The sequence below is a fragment of the Mytilus galloprovincialis genome, chromosome 6 (genome assembly GCF_965363235.1).
Source record: "Mytilus galloprovincialis chromosome 6, xbMytGall1.hap1.1, whole genome shotgun sequence".
NCBI lineage: Eukaryota > Metazoa > Mollusca > Bivalvia > Mytilida > Mytilidae > Mytilus > Mytilus galloprovincialis.
The window spans coordinates 18,911,911-18,934,899 of NC_134843.1; the positions used below are offsets into that span (position 1 = coordinate 18,911,911).

At 32.7% G+C, this 22,989-nt stretch overlaps 1 protein-coding gene across 1 annotated transcript in view; it reads left to right on the forward strand.

The window, feature by feature from the left end:
* Positions 1-22,989, forward strand: part of LOC143079128 (uncharacterized) — a 95,105-nt gene that overhangs the window by 61,927 nt on the left and 10,189 nt on the right. Inside the window, exons 69-92 of the mRNA XM_076254324.1 lie at positions 579-759; positions 3,714-3,780; positions 4,016-4,183; positions 5,241-5,355; positions 5,725-5,850; positions 6,303-6,522; positions 6,986-7,110; positions 7,401-7,545; positions 8,039-8,251; positions 8,875-9,034; positions 9,900-10,048; positions 10,446-10,810; positions 11,117-11,347; positions 12,201-12,366; positions 14,124-14,138; positions 15,173-15,362; positions 15,755-15,864; positions 16,095-16,331; positions 16,748-17,073; positions 17,710-17,896; positions 20,004-20,231; positions 20,763-21,034; positions 22,152-22,299; positions 22,746-22,851. Of these exons, the coding sequence (XP_076110439.1) occupies positions 579-759; positions 3,714-3,780; positions 4,016-4,183; positions 5,241-5,355; positions 5,725-5,850; positions 6,303-6,522; positions 6,986-7,110; positions 7,401-7,545; positions 8,039-8,251; positions 8,875-9,034; positions 9,900-10,048; positions 10,446-10,810; positions 11,117-11,347; positions 12,201-12,366; positions 14,124-14,138; positions 15,173-15,362; positions 15,755-15,864; positions 16,095-16,331; positions 16,748-17,073; positions 17,710-17,896; positions 20,004-20,231; positions 20,763-21,034; positions 22,152-22,299; positions 22,746-22,851 (4,250 nt within the window). The remainder of the gene's footprint in view (positions 1-578; positions 760-3,713; positions 3,781-4,015; positions 4,184-5,240; positions 5,356-5,724; positions 5,851-6,302; positions 6,523-6,985; positions 7,111-7,400; positions 7,546-8,038; positions 8,252-8,874; positions 9,035-9,899; positions 10,049-10,445; positions 10,811-11,116; positions 11,348-12,200; positions 12,367-14,123; positions 14,139-15,172; positions 15,363-15,754; positions 15,865-16,094; positions 16,332-16,747; positions 17,074-17,709; positions 17,897-20,003; positions 20,232-20,762; positions 21,035-22,151; positions 22,300-22,745; positions 22,852-22,989) is intronic.

Here is a 22,989-nt window from a genome sequence, read left to right on the forward strand (position 1 = left end):
TGCTGTAATAAAAAGAAGTTCTTTTATAACAAAGGGTCTTTGTTTTAATTCCTTTTAACTGTTTGCATAGAATCATAATAGAAAAGATTTATATAGATGTGAAGTTAAACCTTGAATGAAGTTTTCCATGACCATCATTTTCCTTGATGATAAAGGATGACACAGTAGAACCGAACAGTTTGTTTTGTTCATTTTACAGTCTCTCAGTTACAGGATATGATGCTATGTCATAAATAAAGAAGGTGACTCGGTGGCCAAGTGGTCTATGTAGTTTTTCAACTGTGATCAACTAGCCAGTCAACACCAAGGTTGTGAGTTCGAAATCCCGCTAGTGCCGGTTCACTTGACTCGTATCTTAATTGACAAGAATTGACAGTTTTCTTATCACAGGTCTGTGGTTTTCACCAGGCACTCCAACTTCCTTCAACAATAAAAAGTGGCTGCCACAAAATAGCCCAATAATGGCACTTAAAAGGGGCGTTTAAATACCAACAATCAATCAGAAATTAACATTTTGTTATCTTATGACTACAGTTTCATGTTTGTGGTAGTTATAACTAAATTTTTTTTCATTTCAGTTACTTCCAGAATATCAGATAGCAGAACAGAGAGCTGTGTTTAAAACGACCCAGATTTATGGAGATACAATGAAGGAGGTAGAGAAAATGAACCTAGATAAACACAGTCTTGGAGAACTGAGAGGGATGAGTAAACCACCTCTAGATATTGAAGATCTAATGGCAGCTGTTATAATGATATGTAAGTTATTTTCCTTGACACATTTAAATCCGGTTATGTATTTTGATTTCATAGAGAAAAAAGTATATGGGATATCCATCCATTACACAAAATCAGTACATACACAACAATAAACATACAAAAAGAAGCAGAACTCAATCCATGACACAAAACCAGTACATACACAGCAATAAACACACACAGAAAGAAGCAGAACTCCATCCATGACACAAAACCAGTACATACACAACAATAAACATACGAAAAGAAGCAGAACTCCATCCATGACACAAAACCAGTACATACACAGCAATAAACACACACAGAAAGAAGCAGAACTCCATCCATGACACAAAACCAGTACATACACAGCAATAAACACACACAGAAAGAAGCAGAACTCCATCCATGACACAAAACCAGTACATACACAGCAATAAACACACAGAAAGAAGCAAAACTCCATCCATGACACAAAATCAGTACATACACAGCAATAAACACACACAGAAAGAAGCAGAACTCCATCCATGACACAAAACCAGTACATACACAGCAATAAACACACACAGAAAGAAGCAGAACTCCATCCATGACACAAAACCAGTACATACACAGCAATAAACACACAGAAAGAAGCAGAACTCCATCCATGACACAAAACCAGTACATACACAGCAATAAACACACAGAAAGAAGCAGAACTCCATCCATGACACAAAACCAGTACATACACAGCAATAAACACACACAGAAAGAAGCAGAACTCCATCCATGACACAAAACCAATACATACACAGCAATAAACACACACAGAAAGAAGCAGAACTCCATCCATGACACAAAATCAGTACATACACAGCAATAAACACACTCAGAAAGAAGCAGAACTCCATCCATGACACAAAACCAGTACATACACAGCAATAAACACACACAGAAAGAAGCAGAACTCCATCCATGACACAAAATCAGTACATACACAGCAATAAACACACACAGAAAGAAGCAGAACTCCATCCATGACACAAAACCAGTACATACACAGCAATAAACACACACAGAAAGAAGCAGAACTCCATCCATGACACAAAATCAGTACATACACAGCAATAAACACACACAGAAAGAAGCAGAACTCCATCCATGACACAAAACCAGTACATACACAGCAATAAACACACACAGAAAGAAGCAGAACTCCATCCATGACACAAAACCAGTACATACACAGCAATAAACACACACAGAAAGAAGCAAAACTCCATCCATGACACAAAATCAGTACATACACAGCAATAAACACACAGAAAGAAGCAGAACTCCATCCATGACACAAAACCAGTACATACACAGCAATAAACACACACAGAAAGAAGCAGAACTCCATCCATGACACAAAATCAGTACATACACAGCAATAAACACACACAGAAAGAAGCAGAACTCCATCCATGACACAAAATCAGTACATACACAGCAATAAACACACACAGAAAGAAGCAGAACTCCATCCATGACACAAAATCAGTACATACACAGCAATAAACACACACAGAAAGAAGCAGAACTCCATCCATGACACAAAATCAGTACATACACAGCAATAAACACACAGAAAGAAGCAGAACTCCATCCATGACACAAAACCAGTACATACACAGCAATAAACACACACAGAAAGAAGCAGAACTCCATCCATGACACAAAATCAGTACATACACAGCAATAAACACACACAGAAAGAAGCAGAACTCCATCCATGACACAAAATCAGTACATACACAGCAATAAACACACTCAGAAAGAAGCAGAACTCCATCCATGACACAAAACCAGTACATACACAGCAATAAACACACACAGAAAGAAGCAGAACTCCATCCATGACACAAAATCAGTACATACACAGCAATAAACACACACAGAAAGAAGCAGAACTCCATCCATGACACAAAACCAGTACATACACAGCAATAAACACACACAGAAAGAAGCAGAACTCCATCCATGACACAAAATCAGTACATACACAGCAATAAACACACACAGAAAGAAGCAGAACTCCATCCATGACACAAAATCAGTACATACACAGCAATAAACACACACAGAAAGAAGCAGAACTCCATCCATGACACAAAATCAGTACATACACAGCAATAAACACACACAGAAAGAAGCAGAACTCCATCCATGACACAAAACCAGTACATACACAACAATAAACATACGAAAAGAAGCAGAACTCCATCCATGACACAAAACCAGTACATACACAGCAATAAACACACACAGAAAGAAGCAGAACTCCATCCATGACACAAAATCAGTACATACACAGCAATAAACACACACAGAAAGAAGCAGAACTCCATCCATGACACAAAATCAGTACATACACAGCAATAAACACACACAGAAAGAAGCAGAACTCCATCCATGACACAAAATCAGTACATACACAGCAATAAACACACACAGAAAGAAGCAGAACTCCATCCATGACACAAAATTAATACATACACAGCAATAAACACACACAGAAAGAAGCAGAACTCCATCCATGACACAAAATCAGTACATACACAGCAATAAACACACACAGAAAGAAGCAGAACTCCATCCATGACACAAAATCAGTACATACACAGCAATAAACACACACAGAAAGAAGCAGAACTCCATCCATGACACAAAATCAGTACATACACAGCAATAAACACACACGAAAAGAAGCAGAACTCCATCCATGACACAAAATCAGTACATACACAGCAATAAACACACACAGAAAGAAGCAGAACTCCATCCATGACACAAAACCAGTACATACACAGCAATAAACAAACACGAAAAGAAGCAGAACTTTTATTGCTGTTCTTCATCTCAATGCTTTGATTACTTATCATATTTACTATGAATGTTAATCTCACAACAAGCTCATCATTCATGCATTTTATTGTTTATTACAGTAAAGTCTCCGTCAGCTGATTTGACATGGCAGAAAGGTGCCAAGAGACAAATGGCAAACTTGGAAAGGTAGGTATCATTTTTGTTGGCGGTTATTAATTTTCATTCAGCAGATATTGTCAATAAATGAAATTAAAACTAGTTTTTATCAAAGCATCCTCTTATAATTTAACTTTTGCCTTTTTCTTTCCTATATCTAGCTACTTTTCTGATTTTTCTCTCTGTCATCAAATGTAAAACAATTGTAGCATACCAGTAAAAACATTACAGACAATACAAATTAATTTATAATATTTTTTTGTAGATTCATTGATGAAATGATGGTATTTGACAAGAATCAGCTACCCGAGTCTACTTTGAATTTGGTAGAACCTTACCTGAAGAAGGCCTCATTTGACCCAGATACTCTTGAGAAAAAGACTGGAAACTCAGCTTGTGGATCACTCTGTAGATGGGTTAGGGGTGTTGTATGGTAAGTTTTAAACAATAAATGATGTCATCATGAATTTTATCTCTATTGTTTGTGTTATCCATCGGAAAAATAAAAGAGGACTTAACCATATATAAACTAAAAGTTTTCAGTCAAAATGTATTATTATTAAAAACCATAGCAGTAGTTTCTTGGAATAAGAATTATTGATATTAACCCTTACCATGCAGTGACCGTCATATGACGGGCGTACCCAATTAACCGTTATTTGGCTCCAATGGCGTTCCATACTTTTAGAAGTCCACTTTATGATACTTATTTTAAAAGTTATGGATGTTCCGTCAACCTGAGGCTATCCATATTCACGTTTCTCATGTATAAGTAGCATTTTGAGCACAAATACGGACTTGGAAAATTGAAATTGGCTAAAACTCGGTTTTCTGGAGGGGTGGGCTTCACATCTGTATCTTACACAGGAAGTTCAGAGGCATAAAACTTGCAAAAATAGTGCAAACCCACGGCCATATAACTACTGATCGTTATTATTATTGAAATACGCATAGGAAACAACTACTTCCGGTTTTGGGTCCATTTGAAGTCAAAAATCGGCAAAAATCGTGAAATTCAGTATTTTTGGTCCAAATGACCTTCTGTAGACTGCTGAACCAAGATCAGATTCACTCCGACCTAACAACTGCTGGGGTCAATTCGTTAACTAGGGTCCACTCTACATGCAGGCTACAGCTGGATACCTTTACCAGCATCCCTGGGTCTTCTTGGTCAAGAGAAAGAACGAAAAATAGGCAAAATTGACGCTTTTTGCACCTGATGACCCACTTTGGGGCAAATTCCCGCCCACCCACCCACCTCCTCACCCCGACCACCGCACCCCGTGATCACCTATATTAGATTTAAAGGAATCAATATGCTACAGCAACAGGGCTAAGCTCATTTGCATATAATTTGCATATTTTTGCAAATAAACGAAAATTAGACATTTTCTGAAAACAATTCAGCATGGTAAGGGTTAATATTGCTTTCAGATAAAACCCCCCAAAAAAAATCAGGATTTTTATGTAATACAATTATGTTCAATCAGGTACAACAGAATGATGATATCCAAGGTGGAGCCACTTCATAAGAAGGTCAAGGAGACAACACAGCAAGTCGATGATGCAGAACATAGAATGGCAAACTTGGAAAAGAAAAGAAAGGTAGATAACTGTATAAATTAATCTCAGAAAAACAAGGTAGACAACTTTGTATAAATATATCTCAGAAAAACAAGGTAGACAACTTTGTATAAATATATCTCAGAAAAACCTTACAGAAGAAAAGAAAGGTATTAATTTGTAAAAATGTCTCTTGTACAAAACATTCCTTTAATCATCTATATATTATGTAAGAGTATGGAATTTTAAAAACCACTACACCAAAATTAAAGCTGAGCTTAATTTGTTAGAATTTGATTCCTTAAAGGTGTGTTTACTATGCTTATATTGCATATAACAACTTTGAATTCCTAGAAGCTTATATTGTAAATATTTTATGACTGATTGATAATTGATTATTGTGTATTTTAGGACCTAGAAAGTAGATTACAAGGACTTGCTAAGAGTTTTGAGGAAGCAACTATTGACAAAAACAAACAGGAAGAAAAATGCATCAAAATGAAAAAGATGTTAGAAACAGCAGCCAAACTTAGAAAGGTAAACACCAAGTTAATTAATAATAATGTTGACTTTTGCAGTAATAAATAAAATATGTTTAAGTTTGGTTTTGACATATTTATTTTGGAATTAGAAATAAATAACTGACCAAAATATTTAAAACTGTTGATTCATTTATATTCTAGGATATCAATTTTCAGGCATTGAAGAAAATGATATTTTCCTTGAAACATGATTTCATGGTTATTTCATAGTTTGCATACATTCCATACAATTCTATGAGAAATAAATACTTACTTTAACCTTCAAAAGTGTGGCTCATCTTACCCATGAAATACATGAAAATTGGTGCCTAAAATAGTAAAATTTACATTTTGTTCTCAAAGCAACAGTTTGATTGATCTGTGATTAGTTTTAAAAAAAGTTAATCATTAGCATCAGACTTAATGAGATGGCATATTCTTATTCTTACTGTATAATTTGAATTCCAGATTTTGAAAGGAGAGCGACAAAGATGTCAACAGATTTACGATTCGCACGAGAGACGATTGGTATCCATTCCAGGTGGTTGTGCTATGGCGGCTGCCTTCTGTACATACCTTGGTACCTATCATCACAACTTCAGACGTATGATGCTCACTGTACACTGGCCAAACTGTTTGAGAGAAAGAGGTGTTCCTCTCGTCATTGACTCCATTGATGGTCTAAAAGGTATTTTTTTATAACCAATATTTGTTATACTGTATTGTAAAGTTGTAAAGTTGTTTTTTTAAACATGACCCTTGTAGACTGGATATTGAATATTGTGGATTCATTGTTATTCGTTGGATACCATTTTTCGTGGGTTTCGTGGGTACAGGTGAAGCACAAATTCAAATGATCAACAACAATATCAATAGTTTTTAATATCTAATTATTTAGTAATTATTCTAATTTTAGTATCAATAGTCTTTGTACTCAGAGATTGCCAAAACCAGGAAATTAAATATCCATCAATATGCAAGTTTTCAGCAATCCATGAAAATTGATACCCACTAAAATAATAGAATCCACAGTAAATTTATTAACTAAAATTTTCAGTAAAAAACTTATCTGTTACAAAAAAACAAAGAAGAGAAATGCTTTGTTTAAGAAAACACACTGCAGTGTTATAAGAATATGTTTTTGTCTATAGGTCGTGTTATAGACTGGTCTATAGATTTCCTGAAGACAGCCACAGGAGCCAGTCAGGTTTATGACATAGACTATACCTCAGCCTTACTGGGACAAGGGGATTATGAGGAACAACCAGACGATCAGGTATTTATGTTTAATACTATAGAAAATATTGAATGCTTACTTCAATAAAATTTTATATTGTTTTGAAGCCTTTTTTTTCTCTTCATTTATTTTTCAATCAGTCCCATGTTTATAAATTAAGAAACTTTTGTTCATTTATTAGTGTTTTTGACATTCAAAACAAAACCTGTACAATGAAGATACTCCATTAATGTCAGTACTTATTTACCACTTGTGTCTTCAGTCCACTTAGACAGCTGATGTAATGTTTCGTTTAAATTTGAACCTTAAAAAAATATTAACATTAACAGGATGCAAAGGGTGATATCAATGAGTTGAAAGAAGAAAATGAAGAAGAAGTTAAAGAGGACAATGAAGAAGAGGGAAAGGAAAAGACAGATGAACCTGAAAAATCTGAAGTAGAAAAGACAGAAAAAGAAGAAGAGAGTGGCAAAGGTATTTATCTTTATAAACTGATAATTATTGTAACCATAGAAACTCTGACTATATCCTGGAATAAATATAGGAGTTACAAATGTTAGGAACAAAGAATTCTTTACAACATTTCATTAGAAATGGTTATTAGTATTTCAGTATTCTATATGATCTACAATGTCTACTATCGATTCAAAATTTTGTTTGACCTTTAAGGTGGTACCCAACACTTTCACTAAAATTAATTGAGGTCATTTAATTTTCATAAAACTTTCTCAAAGTATTTACTTTGACACTTTAACAAAAATATAAAAATATAAAAAAATTTGAACCAACCATTTTGTCAGAAAAATTACACTGGTTATATTGCAATTTGACAAACACCAATTTTGATCATTGAGAAGCTTAATATTCTTTTTACAACACAACGTAATTAAAATGTTTTACTGACTTTACAGAGTTATCTCCCTGTAGTGTTAGGTACCACCTTAACTTATTATTTCATTACTTTCAGAATCATCAGCCTCAATAAGGGATGATGATCAGAAGACAGAGAAGACTTTAGATAAGATACAAGAGGAGGAGAGCAGTGATGTCCAGGAAGATGAGAACCAGACAGATGTCACAACCTCACCTGTACTAACCTCTACACAATATAATAGATATGTCGGATCTCTCATTAAAATATTAGTAGGGGAGACAGTTCTGAATGACTGGACGAGAAAAGGTAAATATTGATCACCTCTCCTTACCTCTACACAGTATAATAGATATGTCGGATCTCTTATTAAAATATTAGTAGGGGAGACAGTTCTTAATGACTGGAAAAGGTAAAAATTTGTAATGTTCTGTAGAATGAGACAAAATTAATACAAATAGTGAAACAAATGACTTGATTTTAAAATGAAACATACAGAAAGATTAGGAGAAGTTTTATGTTGATATTTTCTTTGCTTAATTCCTTCATTAATATGATTTTAAGCCCCCACCTAGGGGCATGTTTTTTTGATCTATGTGTCGGTTAGTCTGTATCTCTGTCCCTCTCCAGGTTAATGTTCCCTAAGATTTGGTCTTTTCTAATTTTAATGCCAAATTTGAGTTTTGACAAATTTTTCATGGTCCACTGATCATAAAAAATGATAGTGCAAGTACTATGGACACATTTTTGTTAGTTTTCATTTATTGTTCTCTGAAAATGTGTCAAAAAAGGCTATTGAATATATTGATAGAACAGTCCCTTCTGAAAATACTTAAAATATGATGGCTCTAGATACACAGTACAAATTTTAAGTTAAGGTAGTACATGCTTGTGTGATTTGTATTTTGATACAATGACTGTTGTTTTTGTAGACTTTGGACCAAGACAGTTAGAGAATGCTGCTATAATGATATCATCTTGGCAGCGACCTCCCATGTTGATAGACCCTAATGGAGAGGGATCACATTGGCTTGGACGACTCAACAAACTCATGAACAAACGTAAACTGGTCTCTCTAGACATGGAAACTCGGTAAGAAATTTAACTAAAATATAATGTTTTGTTGGACAATAATATGTTTGATTTAATAAAAACATGAAAAATAACAGTGAATGTGAATTTACTAGGTTGTGTGATTTTAATAGTGTTCATATTTTCTTATTCTTTTGTGAATGAATTTAAAAAACATTAAATCCATACATTTGCATGTGTAATTTGATTGTGATTTGTATGAATTATGCAGAATGAAACTTAACATTTTTAACATTGTTTGATGTTTGACTAATATATAACTGGTTTCTCTTTACCCCTGTGTGTGTGTTGCTGTGTGGATTACCCTAACAACTTCCCAACATACAGCTGGTAAGTTATCTAACAGTTATCTCCCTTTAATTTCTGTTTCCGTATGAATCTCCATCCCAATTTATAGCAATTTTTGGGAGACAAAATTACAAACTAATATTGTTTCCTCATTTAATGGTCCACATAAGGTTGTCAAAAAGTATTTATTTTGTGTGGTGCTCAAAACCAAATATTGAAGATGTAAACATATCAAATGTTTAAAAAGCAATAAATACCTAAAAATACTTTTAATAAACCAACTGCTGGATACATTTATTTCATAGGTATCTGTTTTCATGGATTGAAGTAAATCGCATTTTGTATTTTTGCAAAAGTTGGTTTACAAGCCAATAGAAAGTTTGTACATTGGTGAACTTTGAAATAAAATATGGAAATAAATTCAATTGCCAAAAGTTGTTGATTCACAGTGTTAAATTTGTGCAGCGAACTGATTGCTTAAAAAAATAATTTTCCAACTAAAAGTTAACTTAATAAAAAAAAAAAGAATTAAACATAATGATAACATACAGATATTGTAATTATATATGTAATTTAGGTCTGATCCTCATGTTATACTGACCCTGGAGAAAGCCATAATGAGAGGAAAACCTGTGATTCTCAACAACTGTGAGAACCATATTGACAACATTATAACTCCATTGATGCACCACAGAAATACAGCTAATCCTCAAGACCAAGATGAAGGTACCTCTTAGTCTATTGACAAGTCCTGTGTATTTATTTATATATTAGTTTTCATGTGTACCAATTTTCATTGATTGAAAAGAAAATGCAGTTTTGTGTAAACTTGATTTCATGGTAAACTAATTTGGCATTCACGCTTATGATATGATCTTTCTAATTTTAATGCCAAAGTATAGATTTTCTCCCATTTTCACGGTCCACTGAACATAGAAAATGATAATGTGGATGGGGCATCCCTGTACTGGGGACACATTCTTGTTTATTTATATTTCAGTTCTGTTAAATAATGGTTTCCTTTGTAGTCAAATTTTGACCTTGATGTACTCTACACTCATTAAGATATGCTGTCATTTTTTTTTCCTTTCTTGTTTTTAAGTTTTTCCTATCTTTGTTTCAGAGCCCAGAATGATCCGATTTTGTGGACGAAGAGTTCTTTGTCACCAGGACTTTAGATTCTACTTGTCAACACCACTACCGAAACCTAGATTTAATCCTGAGATTGCCTCTACCACTACCATGATAAACTATGGTGTCTCACATGATACACTTACAGAGGACCTGCTCACAAGAGCATTTTCTCGTATCAGACCAGAGTTATACAAAGAGAAGAGAATAGCTTTACGTAACATGCAGTTACAGAAAGATACTTTATTGAGGTTATCAGACATTGTTAAGGAGAAAGTCCTGACCAATCAGGAAGCCATGTTAGGAAGTGCTAAAGCCTTGACCTTTATAACAGATATTACTAATGCTAAGATTGAGGTGAATATGAATTTAAACTGCATTGCTAAATACTTTTTACTTCAGTATAGTAGTTATAGACAGGATGAGTGTAATAAAAGGAATGATTTTAATATAATAAAATGGCAATCTGCTAAACTTTCCATTAAATAATTGATCCTTGCAAAACAGGAATGACATTCATCTTTTACAAGCAGAGATGAACTACTTCTGAAATGAAATATGTATAAAGTTTTATGAGTTTTATTAATTTGAACATTGCCTATTTCTTTAAATAAATAAATGTATTAATGGCTATAAAACTTCATAACATATTATATATTTCAGCTTGCTAAGAGATTAGAAGAGACTAAAACATTACTGGTTGATATAGATGATCTAAAGGATGAGTTATTCCCCTTAGCTAGGAGAGGAGCCATGCTGTTTGCCATTGTAAGAAGCTTACAGAGTGTACACAATGAATACCAGTTCTCACTGAAGTATTTCCTGGAATTGTTTGATGAGGCTGTTGGAGATGATGTACCAGAAAATTACAAGATAGAAGATGATGAATCATCTGTAAGACATTTATTAGTAAAAACTGTTTGATTTGGAATTTGATGCCACTGTCATACAAGTGAGAGGTTAAGCTAGCTATTAAACCAGGTTTAATCCACCGTTTTCTACATGATAACATGTCTATACCAAGTCAGGAATATGACAGTTGTTATCCATTTGTTTGATGTGTTTGAGCTTTTGATTAGGGAATTTCCATTTTGGAATTTTCCTCACAGTTTAGTATTTTTGTGATTTTACTTTTAGTTTACTAAATTTTCCTGTTTATAACCCTGTAAGATGGATTCAATATTTCATCCTGCAGGTTTGGTTCCAGACTTGCTTAGGAATTATATAAAATGAAAATTGGCAGGATTCACTCACTTCACCTGAATCAGTACACCTTATTATTATTAAGATAGCTAGAGGGATATGCCTCCGATTATTAAAGAAACAGTAATCATTCAGTCTTCATGTTGATAAAACCATCCTAGTGTATAGAAGTGGCAACATTGAACCTAAAACAAACGCAATCCATATCCCATCATTTTCAATAAAATATTCTTTGCACCAAAAAGTGGATTTTTGAAATATGGGGAAAGTTTTAACTATATTTTGTCTAAAATTCAATTTAAAGGGAATAAAAAGAGATGATGGGTAATTGTCATTAAGTATGGTAAAATATGCAATATTATATATGCTTTTATAGCTGACTATGCAGTATAGACTTTGTTCATTGTTGAAGACTGTAAGGTGACCTATAGTTGTTAATTTCTGTGTTATTTAGTCTTTTGTGGAGAATTGTCTCATTGGTAATTATACCACATTTTTTTATACAAACATGTTTTTATAATGAGTTCTTTTATATTTTTCTCAGGCTTATGAAGATGATGATGAAAGTGTAGTGGCTCCAAAGGTCAGACACAGCAGTACATCCTCCCAGGGGTCAAGACAAGCACAGACACAGGGAGAGAAACAAGGAGAAGAAAAGAAGTCAGAGAAAGGGGATGGAGAGTATGAAGATGATTTTAATGACACAGAAGGTACGCATATATTTAAATATGATTAATCGTGGTTAATACTTTTGTAAATATACTCTTTTTGTTTTAATATCAATAGTTTTTAATATCTAATTATTTAGTAATTATTCTAATTTTAGTATCAATAGTTTTGTATATATATAACAATCTTATATTAAGTTAGTATATTCACTATTTTGCATTTCTATTTAGTTTAGTTCATTCTAATCTTTTGCTGAGTAGTAACATATCTTGCAATGTAATCATCGTAAACTGTGCAATAATACATGTATAAATAATGATTGTTCTAATTTTAGTACAGAATTCTCAAATCTAAAAAATATTTAATGTAGAAAGTAGACTCAGACTAAAATTTATTATCTGGTACCTCAATTTAATGCTTATGGGATATACATTTTTAGGTAATTTTGTTATCATAAGTTGCAGTTACATTTGCCTGCACTTTTCAATTGTTTAACTTATGGGGAATATTAAATGATTTTTGTCGAGCCTGCAACTTTTGTTGCAGAAAGCTCGACATAGGGATAGTGATCCGGCGGCGGCGGCGGCGGCTACGGCGGCTACGGCGGCGGCGTTAGCTAACTTTTTAAAAGCTTTATATTTTAGAGGGTGGAAGACCTGGATGCTTCATACTTTGTATATAGATGCCTCATGTTACGAAGTTTCCGTCAGTCACTTGTCAAATGTCCTTGACCTCATTTTCATGGTTCAGTGACCACTTGAAAAAAAAGTTCAGATTTTTTGTAATGTTGAATTCTCTCTTATTATTAGTAATAGGATAATTATATTTGGTATGTGCGTACCTTGCAAGGTCCTCATGCCCGTCAGACAGTTTTCACTTGACCTCGACCTCATTTCATGGATCAGTGAACAAGGTTAAGTTTTGGTGGTCAAGTCCATATCCCAGATACTATAAGCAATAGGTCTAGTATATTCGGTGTATGGAAGGACTGTAAGGTGTACATGTCCAACTGGCAGGTGTCATCTGACCTTGACCTCATTTTCATGGTTCAGTGGTTATAGTTAAGTTTTTGTGTTTTGGTCTGTTTTTCTCATACTTTATGCAATAGATCTACTATATTTGTTGTATGGAATGATTGTAAGATGTACATGTCTAGCGGGCAGATGTCATCTGACCTTGACCTCATTTTCATGGTTGAGTGGTCAAAGTTAAGTTTTTGAGTTTTGGTCTTTTTATCTAATACTATATGCCATAGGTCAACTATATTTGGTGTATGGAAATATTTTATGATCTATATGTCAGTCCCGCAGGTTTTATTTGACCTCGACCTCATTTTCACGGTTCATTGATCAGTGTTAAGTTTTTGTGTTTTGGTCTATTTTTCTTAAACTATAAGTAATAGGTCAACTATATTTGTTGTATGGAATCATTGTTAGCTGTACATGTCTGCCTGGCATGGTTCATCTGACCTTGACCTCATTTTCATGGTTCATTGGTCTTTGTTTAGTTATCTTGGTTAATGCTAAGTTTTTGTGAGTTTTTAATAAAGCTTTATACTTAGGACTATCAACATCATATCAATAATTAGTAAAGAAGGCGAGACATTTCAGCGTGTGCACTCTTGTTGTTAAAGTCCATAATTATGAGTCTGCAGCAATTTTTGCTGTAATGCTATGATGTTTAGCAACCAGAAGATTTATTTTTCTTATAACCAGATAATTTATTTTATGTAGCATGTGTATTATAATATTAATGATTTTAGTTCATTCTTAACAAATGTAATTCATTGTATATCTAGGAACTAAAAAACAAGGTGAGAAGTGTTCTGTTGTGTTTTGTTTTATCTGGAGCATGTTTCATCAAAAATTAATTTTGGTCGGTATTTCAGAGTTTTCTTATATATACTACATTCATTTAGTGCAATAAAGATGATTTAATTGTTTAAAAAAACAACAAAAAAAACATTTATTTTGCCCATGATTTATATATATGAAAAATTCATTGTCTTGACAGCAGTTAGGGAAATTTTATGCAGATCATCTACCAATTGTAATGGAATATTTCTAGAAAATTTTCACTGCTTAATTTGATTCTTAATTGTACATTACTGGCAAAAATCTAATAGAGAACTTCAGTAAATTCTTAAAACAAAAACAAGATTTACGATAGCATGCTCCAGAAAAATATTGAGAATCGACGGCCAATAACATTCGGTGCTGCATTGATTGAAGTTTTCACTCCTGAAAAGGAAAGATGATGGTTTCTTGCACAAATAACATGAAACAATGAATGCACTGTTGTTATATTGAAGCATTGTTGACATTTGTTTTGTTTTTAGAAGGTTGATTTTGAATACACCTTTCCAACATACCTAACATTGATGACAATATTTAACATTCTTATTTTTTATTGAGCTTTTAGACATTATTGTAAATGATTTTTTTTACAATTTTTTATTTGTAGAAATATGCTGTAACATATATTTTTTTTTTACTAAATGATCATTGAAAATCTATTTTGAAATATGCTTCTTTGATAATTTTACATTTTGATAAAAGGAAATTTAATCTGTTTTTTGTTCATCATGAGTAGAACAATATGTTTGTGTCCCTCTACACTAATGTGTTACAATTCTTTTCAGAATCTAAAGGACTATGAGTAATCTCCTTGTTCGTACACCAAAATGAAAATAATGTTGCATCATTGGTTGAATTTTAATTGTTTAGAATGTTTTAAACTAATCACAACGTTTTGTTGTACACTTTTGAAAATATTACACAGAATACATTATATTCTGAAATGGCGACTGGTCAATATTTTTTAAGAATGTTATGTTTTATTTAACAGGTGATTCTGCAAGTACAGCAGCAGCACAAAAACTAATTGCTGGTACAGAATCAGAGGAGTTACCTCCTCTTGAAATACCTGAGACTGTTCCATTACCATCTGAAGGGTTGGAGTACTCATCTCTATCTGCCAATCAAATCAAACAAGTGATGGACAAGTTGACAGGACTTGTATATCGTAGAATTAGAGAGTAAGTTTGACATTGTCATAATTTTTGTTGCCTTGGAAAACGTAAAAATGTTATCAAGAGTTTAGAATTATATCTGTCTTTTTCACAGAATTCGGAGATTTTAATCATATCATTTAATACATTTTTTAATTATAGTACTTAAGACAATTGCTCCCCATCATGAATAGGTATCATATCCAATGTTTAACCCATATATTAAAAGGAAAGGACATTTTACTTGAGTATGACCCTTTGTAAAATAAAAAAAATCTTCTTATCTGAAGTTAATATGAAGTGTCAAATACAGCATTGATTTAAAAAAAATATCATAATTTGTCAGTGATTTAAGGTTTAATAAAGAGTTTTCTGTAGTAATTATATCTTAATTTAGTTGTTTGTTTATTTTTTTCTAGGAGTTTATATGAAGAAGATTGTCTTCTGTTTGCCACCTTGTTATGTCTGAACATTGAAGCCGAAGGAATGGAAAACTTCTCTAATGAAGAAATGTCTCTTTTGTTACAAGGTACAATTTCCACATAAATATCAATCATGCTCCTGAATTAAAAGTAAAAGCAAGAATTATATTTAAAAGTTCTCATCTATTTGAAAAAGAAATCAGTTATGATTTGGTTTTTTTTCTTCCTCAGCCATTGTTTTGATAAGATAATATATTGCATTTTGCCATATAAATTGAACAGCTATATTTGTAAAAAAGTATCAGGTAATGATTTTCTGTCATTTTTTTCATTAAAGGTAATCCTGGTCTTGGTATGCAGTTGACTTTAAATGATTTTGACTACAAGGATGATCCACCAACATGGCTGCCTCAGGAGAAATGGGAAGATATCATGGCCTTATCTGTCCTCCCGGGACCATTAGACAGTCTGTGTGTTAACTTTGCTCAAAATTCAGAGGCGTGGAAAGCTTGGTACAAATCCCCATACCCAGAGAAAGAACCACTTCCACTGGCTGTAGGGGGAGAGAGTACAGGTAAGGTTGGGTTTTGTTGTCAGTAGAAATTGACCATTGAATGAATGAATAAATCTTTATTGCAAAAGCATAGACATGCTATGGCAAAAATTAGCAACATATATTACATAATATAAAACATGAATAGACAGTAGAGAACAATAGTATAATACAATGATATATACCGTACAGTTATTAGACTATATTAGATCGAATATTCCATGCAGCGTTTTACAAAATTACATTATTTCATTGTAAGAGACTAAAAAGAAGCTTGTAGTATATTCAATAGTTTGTGATTATTTAGGCCAAGAACAAAAAATACTGTTTCTAATGAAAACCCAAGTTTATTATACAGAAAAAGGTATTGGTAAATTTAACATCAAAATAGTATCATCTATTTGCTATAGTGATTTCTATTTATTATTGTTGTTTAGAAAGAAGACCTGGTTCTAGTGGCAGCGTTGGGAATGCAAAGACTCCAGATTTAGGACCAATGACAGAGTTCCATCAGCTGTTACTTCTTCGTATGCTCAGACCTGACAGACTACCAACAGCTCTCGTTAACTATGTCAACAAACACCTGACATTAAATCTACCTGACCAATCAGATTTTAATTTAGCTGACACATTGAAGGATGCCAAACGTCACCTTGGTGTGTTGTTATTACTGCCTCCTAGTGTAACAAGTGGACTCAAACCATTTTCAACAAAATTAAGAATGACAGACCAACCAATAGATGTTTTATATAAGATGGCTCAGGTAATGCATGCATGATTAAAATCTTTAATTTACAGGCCTCTACCACTAGACTATTACTAATATGAATACATTTACTAGAAGTTTTATTGGTACCAACTTTGAGGATTGAGAAAAAGGTGATTCTGTGGCTTTAACAAATTCTGTATACAAGCCAAAAGTCAGCTTGTGGTTTGTTGAACACTTTGTTATGTGGTTAGCTGTTATCCATTTATTTTACCAAATGAATCTGCAGTAATAAATGATTTTTAACATCACCAATCTTAGTTTACACTTTTTAAATTGTTAAAAGTTTATAAAGTTTAATTGAATTGTAAAAAACTATAAACTTAAAAAGGGCAATGAAAAAGAAGGTTCAAAACACATTCTATCACTTTATTAATAAAATTAAAAATGGAAATGGGGAATATGTCAAAGAGACAACAATCAACCAAAGAGCAGACAAGAGGCAAAGTCCAACAATGGGTCTTCAATGCAGTGAGAAAATCCTGCACCCAGAGGTGGTCCTCAGCTTGCACCTAGATAAAATGTGAACTAGTTCAGTGAAAATTGACATCACACTTAACTCCAAAACATATAAATGAACTAAATTAAAATTTTTACATTTAATTTTCACAAATTGTTTTGACATATTTTCAGGCAATTGGTTCCAAAGTAGAACATGTAAAGATAGGAGAAGGTTGTGAATACATGATACAGGAAGCCATTGATGGTGCTGAGAAGCATGATGGATGGGTTATCATAGAAAATCTTCATCTGGCTCATGATACACTGTTTAATGATCTGAAAAAACAATTAGTGAGGGTAGCCAGATCTCGAAGTAAGAGTTAGTTATTTATCCACAAAGATGGGTATTATTTCCTGTTAGATGTGCCGTGATCCACATAGGATATTTTCACATTTATTGTTTTCACACATTAAAGGGGATGTAAAACACCTGTTGATAATTTGCCAAAAATGATTCCTATTAAATATGATGGTGTCCACAAGGTATGTGTTCACATTTTTTGCACATTTAGTCAGGGAGAGGGAGAAAAATAGAGAAGAAATCATATTTTGTAAGACATACAATTGTCCTCAAATGCTGTAAACCAAATAATTTCACTACCAATTTGTTTTCGTGACTTTCTAGAGTAGAAAAATAACAAATATGTAAAAAGTTGCAAATATGTAAAACATGGATCTTTCCTTATTATCTTCATGAAACTGATTCGAAAATCACAAAATTAAATTGCAAAGAAACGGGCTAGTAAAGGCTAAATGCGTTTATAGTACTATAATCATGTTACAACAAAATGACAGGTAACACTTCTGTAAATATAGTCAATGCTATTTCCCATAGTAACTCCTTTTAGGGCTTAAAAGGTGTCTCTTTTACTGTGAATTTTTATGCCCCATTTATTATGCCTCATTTATGAGCATTATGTTTTCTGGTCTGTTCGTCCGTTTGTCTGTCTGTCCCGCTTCAGGTTAAAGTTTTTGGTAGCTTCTGTTGAAGTTGAAGTTCAATCAACTTGAAACTTAGTACACATGTTCCCTATGACATAATTTTTCTTATTTTAATGCCAAATTAGAGATTTTACCCCATTTTCACTGTCCACTGAACATAGAAAATGATAGTGTGGATCTGTGTACTGGGGACACATTCTTGTTGTAAAAAATTTAATTCTTTAATGGAAAGTTCCTATTCACTGCTATTATTTTCAAAGGTTGAAACAAAGGTGCTGTGCAATATATTTTCAAATATTTATATGCCTTGAAGTTCTAAGAGTTTAAACTTATACTTAAATTATGTACAACCCCTGCCTTTACTTTGGGTCTTCCTCATAATTAAATTTTGCTGCAATCCATGTGTATTTATAGATATTTATACTGGTATAATCTGTTTATCTATGAGATGATACATTGAGATCATATTTTGGAACAAGAAGGTAAACAAGAAAAAGTATCTTTGAATATTATATATCTCCCCAAAAGAGACTTGGTTGGTGAAAAAGCTGTATTTACAAAGAGCAACCTGTATTTTTTGAGATTGGCAACTCAATTCACCTTTAGAGAGAACAAAAGTAATAAAATTTGGGAAAGGCTGTACACTTTTAAATGTCATATGATAATGGGTATGAAGGTATATAACTATAAAGGGGGTCACATAATGCACTTAAACAAGTATTGGTTTGCTGTTACCACTTGTTTAACTAGCCCAAATATTCTGATATAATTTCAAACATTTATTTCCATTTTCATGGATTATTCTTACCAGGATTTCGAATTTTCAATTTAGTTCAATTTAAACATTTTCATGTGTGTTTAGCTGCTATTTATATAATATATCTGTGATAATATTAATAATATTTTTCAGTTATATTTTACAATTTGCTGTGATGTATTTATTTTCTGTCTTCAATGATTGTAAATGATTTGGCAATGATTTCAATTGTACTTGTGAAACTCATTGATCATTTATATGAATTGTATGCTGCTGTTTGAATTGTTTGAATTCACATCTTCATACATGCATATTAACAAGGACGTATAACTAACAATATACGTCCTTGATATTAAGTAGCAATTAATTGATAAAAAACATTGGTTTCTTTGTGCATGAATGGTTTCCTGTAAAAAAACCTTGAAGTATATCGTGCAACTATAAATTTAAATGTACTATAAAAATGTTAAATTTGTATCTGTGTTTATATAGTTAGAGTTTAAAAAGGTCATGTCTCTGCATATAATTTTTCAGCTAATTCAATGAATAATCATTTATTTCTTCTTTAAACAAATGTATTCTGACAAAACGAATTAAAAAAATTATAGAGCCTCATAACTACTAATTTAGATATAGATATACCAGATTTTATTTTTAGCTCCAATAATCATCTTTTGAATAATTATTTATAACACATGAATGCTAACTTTTGCACCATTTTGTTTAGGTGTCATGCAGGAAGACAAGCAGAAAGGAAGTAGATTCTGTGTATGGATAACATCAGAACCATGTCCCAGGATAACAGATTTCCTGATCAGGAACCTACACAAAGTTTCATGGAGTCACATAACTCAGGATGTAATAACACCAGAGGGCAGCACTGCTGACGAAGGAGGAAAAGTAGATGCTCCATTTACAATACAACACAAATCTCCACAATCATATCTACACTCAGGTACATTGTACATAAATTTTGACACATTTTATGACAATTGATAATTATAATAGTGTGATAATGAAGGTAGTCTGGCTTCCATTCTCAAAATTCTTTAAAAAAATGTTCACTTATTTCAAATTTCAGTAAAATCCCTTCATGAAGGGTTAAAATTGGCATAGAAATACTTGTGATTATACGTTTAGGACATAAATAATTTTTTTTTGCATCTTCCTAATTCATGAAGCTATGACCCCTTAAATACACATTATTTGTATTTTAGGTCAATTTTGAAGAAAAAAAATCCATAATCTTAGTTGTTTTTGGCATATTTAACCTTGATTGCTATCCACAATCCAAAAAGTTTTTATATTGATTCATTCTATATCAAAATTGGAATCTTTTGGCTTAAAAACATTTTGGATCTTAGGTGGCAGCCAAAGTTTTCCTAAAGCTTTTAGGTCTGAAAATTGCACAAAATCATCATATTTTGACAAACAGCCCAAATGGACTTTTTTAGCCAAATTTCCTGCATGTAATTTTTTTTTACAGCAATTGTGTCCACTCTGAAGCAGACATCAAATGCTGGAGTGTTTGACAAACTATCAACAGAATCACAAGTTATCAAATCTATAGCCTTCGGTCTCAGTGTCATACAGGGAATGTTGTCAGCTAGACAGTTGTTTGGATCCCAAGGACTTAATCAGTGGTATCCATTCAATAAAGTCCAGATGGAACAAGCCATAGAAATACTAACAGGAAAATTACTGAGACCTGATGGAACGGACCCCAAAGTTGATAAAATGACCAATATGTTTGCCCAGGTATGTTTAAACCATAACATGATTTCATTCCATTTATAACAAAATTTGTTTATGTTAAAAGTAACAAGTAATGAAATTTTGTAATTCTGATATATTAAGCTTTCTCAGAATTAAATATAATTTTAATTCAAAATCAAGATGATTCTATAAAAAGATTTATTTTATTCAACTTCGTTGAAATTAAAGCATTTGAATTTAAAGTATTATAAAAGTTCTCAAGTGATGCTCAAATAAACATTATAAATGTGCCAAAATTGATAAGTATTTAGTCAAATGATTTATATTGTTTAACATTCCTCTAATAGATGGAATCTCCATGGCCAACAACATTAGGCTTCGAGGCACCAAATTTTGAAAATCTGGATTATTCCATTTCCTCGGTAAAGATTTAACTGGTGTTGGTACACAGAACTGGCCAACTAAGCACATATATTTCCCATTTATAGAGTGAAGATATGTTTTGAAAAAAAAGCAATTGCAACACATATTAAGTCATAATGGTCTTTGTTCTAATCATCTCTTAGTTGTGTAATGATCAGTATTTTCTAAGAGTAAAAAAAATACCCCCCCCCCCCCCCCCCCAAAAAAAAAAAAATAAAAAAAAATGAATGTCTCAAAGTTCAAAGCATGCAAATGAAAAGCAATGTTTTAAGTGCACTGTGATACATCTTTTTCCAAGATATAAGAAATGTTTTATTGTAACACATATTGCAATATTTGGTACTCGGTAACCATAAACACAAATGGGTTTTAGTGGCTGATAAAAAAAGCACATGGCTTTGCAACATGTTACACTTTATGGATCAAGGTGTATTATTATAACTCACTTTTATAAGACAAAAGTTTAAGCAGTTTATTTAAAAAACTTTAGAAAGAGAGTAAAAATTAGTGGAAATGTAGTATAATGGTATTGGAAGTAAGTTGTCATCATACCGAATAATACTACTTGTTTAGGAAAAATATTCTGAAAGATTATTTATTTATTGATATGTAAATGGTTTGATTTGAAATGTATTGATCAGCTGATTTTTTCTCCTTAAATCTAATGCACATTAAAGAAAACATGTATATAAAAGAACATGATACATATGTATATAAAATGCTAATGGTTTTGTAGTTGGTGTACAATAACTGTGTGACAAGTGAGAGTGATATGACCTATATTGAAGCTGCTGTAACCCATGTCCTGTATAATCTATACCAAGAAAGTTCAGGCTCACTGGTATTAGGGAGTGTAGCTATCCCTACTCCACCAGCTAATGTTGGTAAGTAATGTAGACAAGATAAGCTCTGAGAAAATTTTGCTTCATATGCACCCAGTTATTTGTTTGCTTATCTTGCCTATAGGGCAATTTGAGCTTTTCTCAACACTTTGTGTTTTGTGTCTGTCATGGACCATTAACTTTTACAAAAAAAGTTCTTGTTTTAAACTGGCCTTATTAATTGACACTTGATCACATTCACCCTTGGGGTATCTAGTTCAAAAATGTGTTCATGATCCTGTCTTCAAACCAATATTGCAACCAAAACTTAAAATAGAAGAAGTTATTGCCCTTTAAAGACAATTGTTACCCATTTAAGAGTTGTTTTACAGAAATTATAACCAGGAGATCAATACAGGCTCCTTGTCAAAAGGGAAATTTAACAACACATGACAATTACCACTGATTTGGTTGGATTTACATCTGACTTTTTTATTTCTTTTTCACAGATCCACAAGAATATGGTTCATGGTATGAGAAAAATGTGGATGAAGAATTCACAATTTCAGCTTTACAGTTAGAGACAAGTGTAGAAAAAGAAAATAATGATGCCAAGTAAGTCTACATTGATTTAATATTTAGCTAGACATCTTAGACAGTACTAGCCAAGTCACTTCACTTACCCATCCCATCTTTCTATCAAGTATTGAGGAGAAGCCTCGGTGGCAGAGTGGTCTAAGTAGTTACTACTTT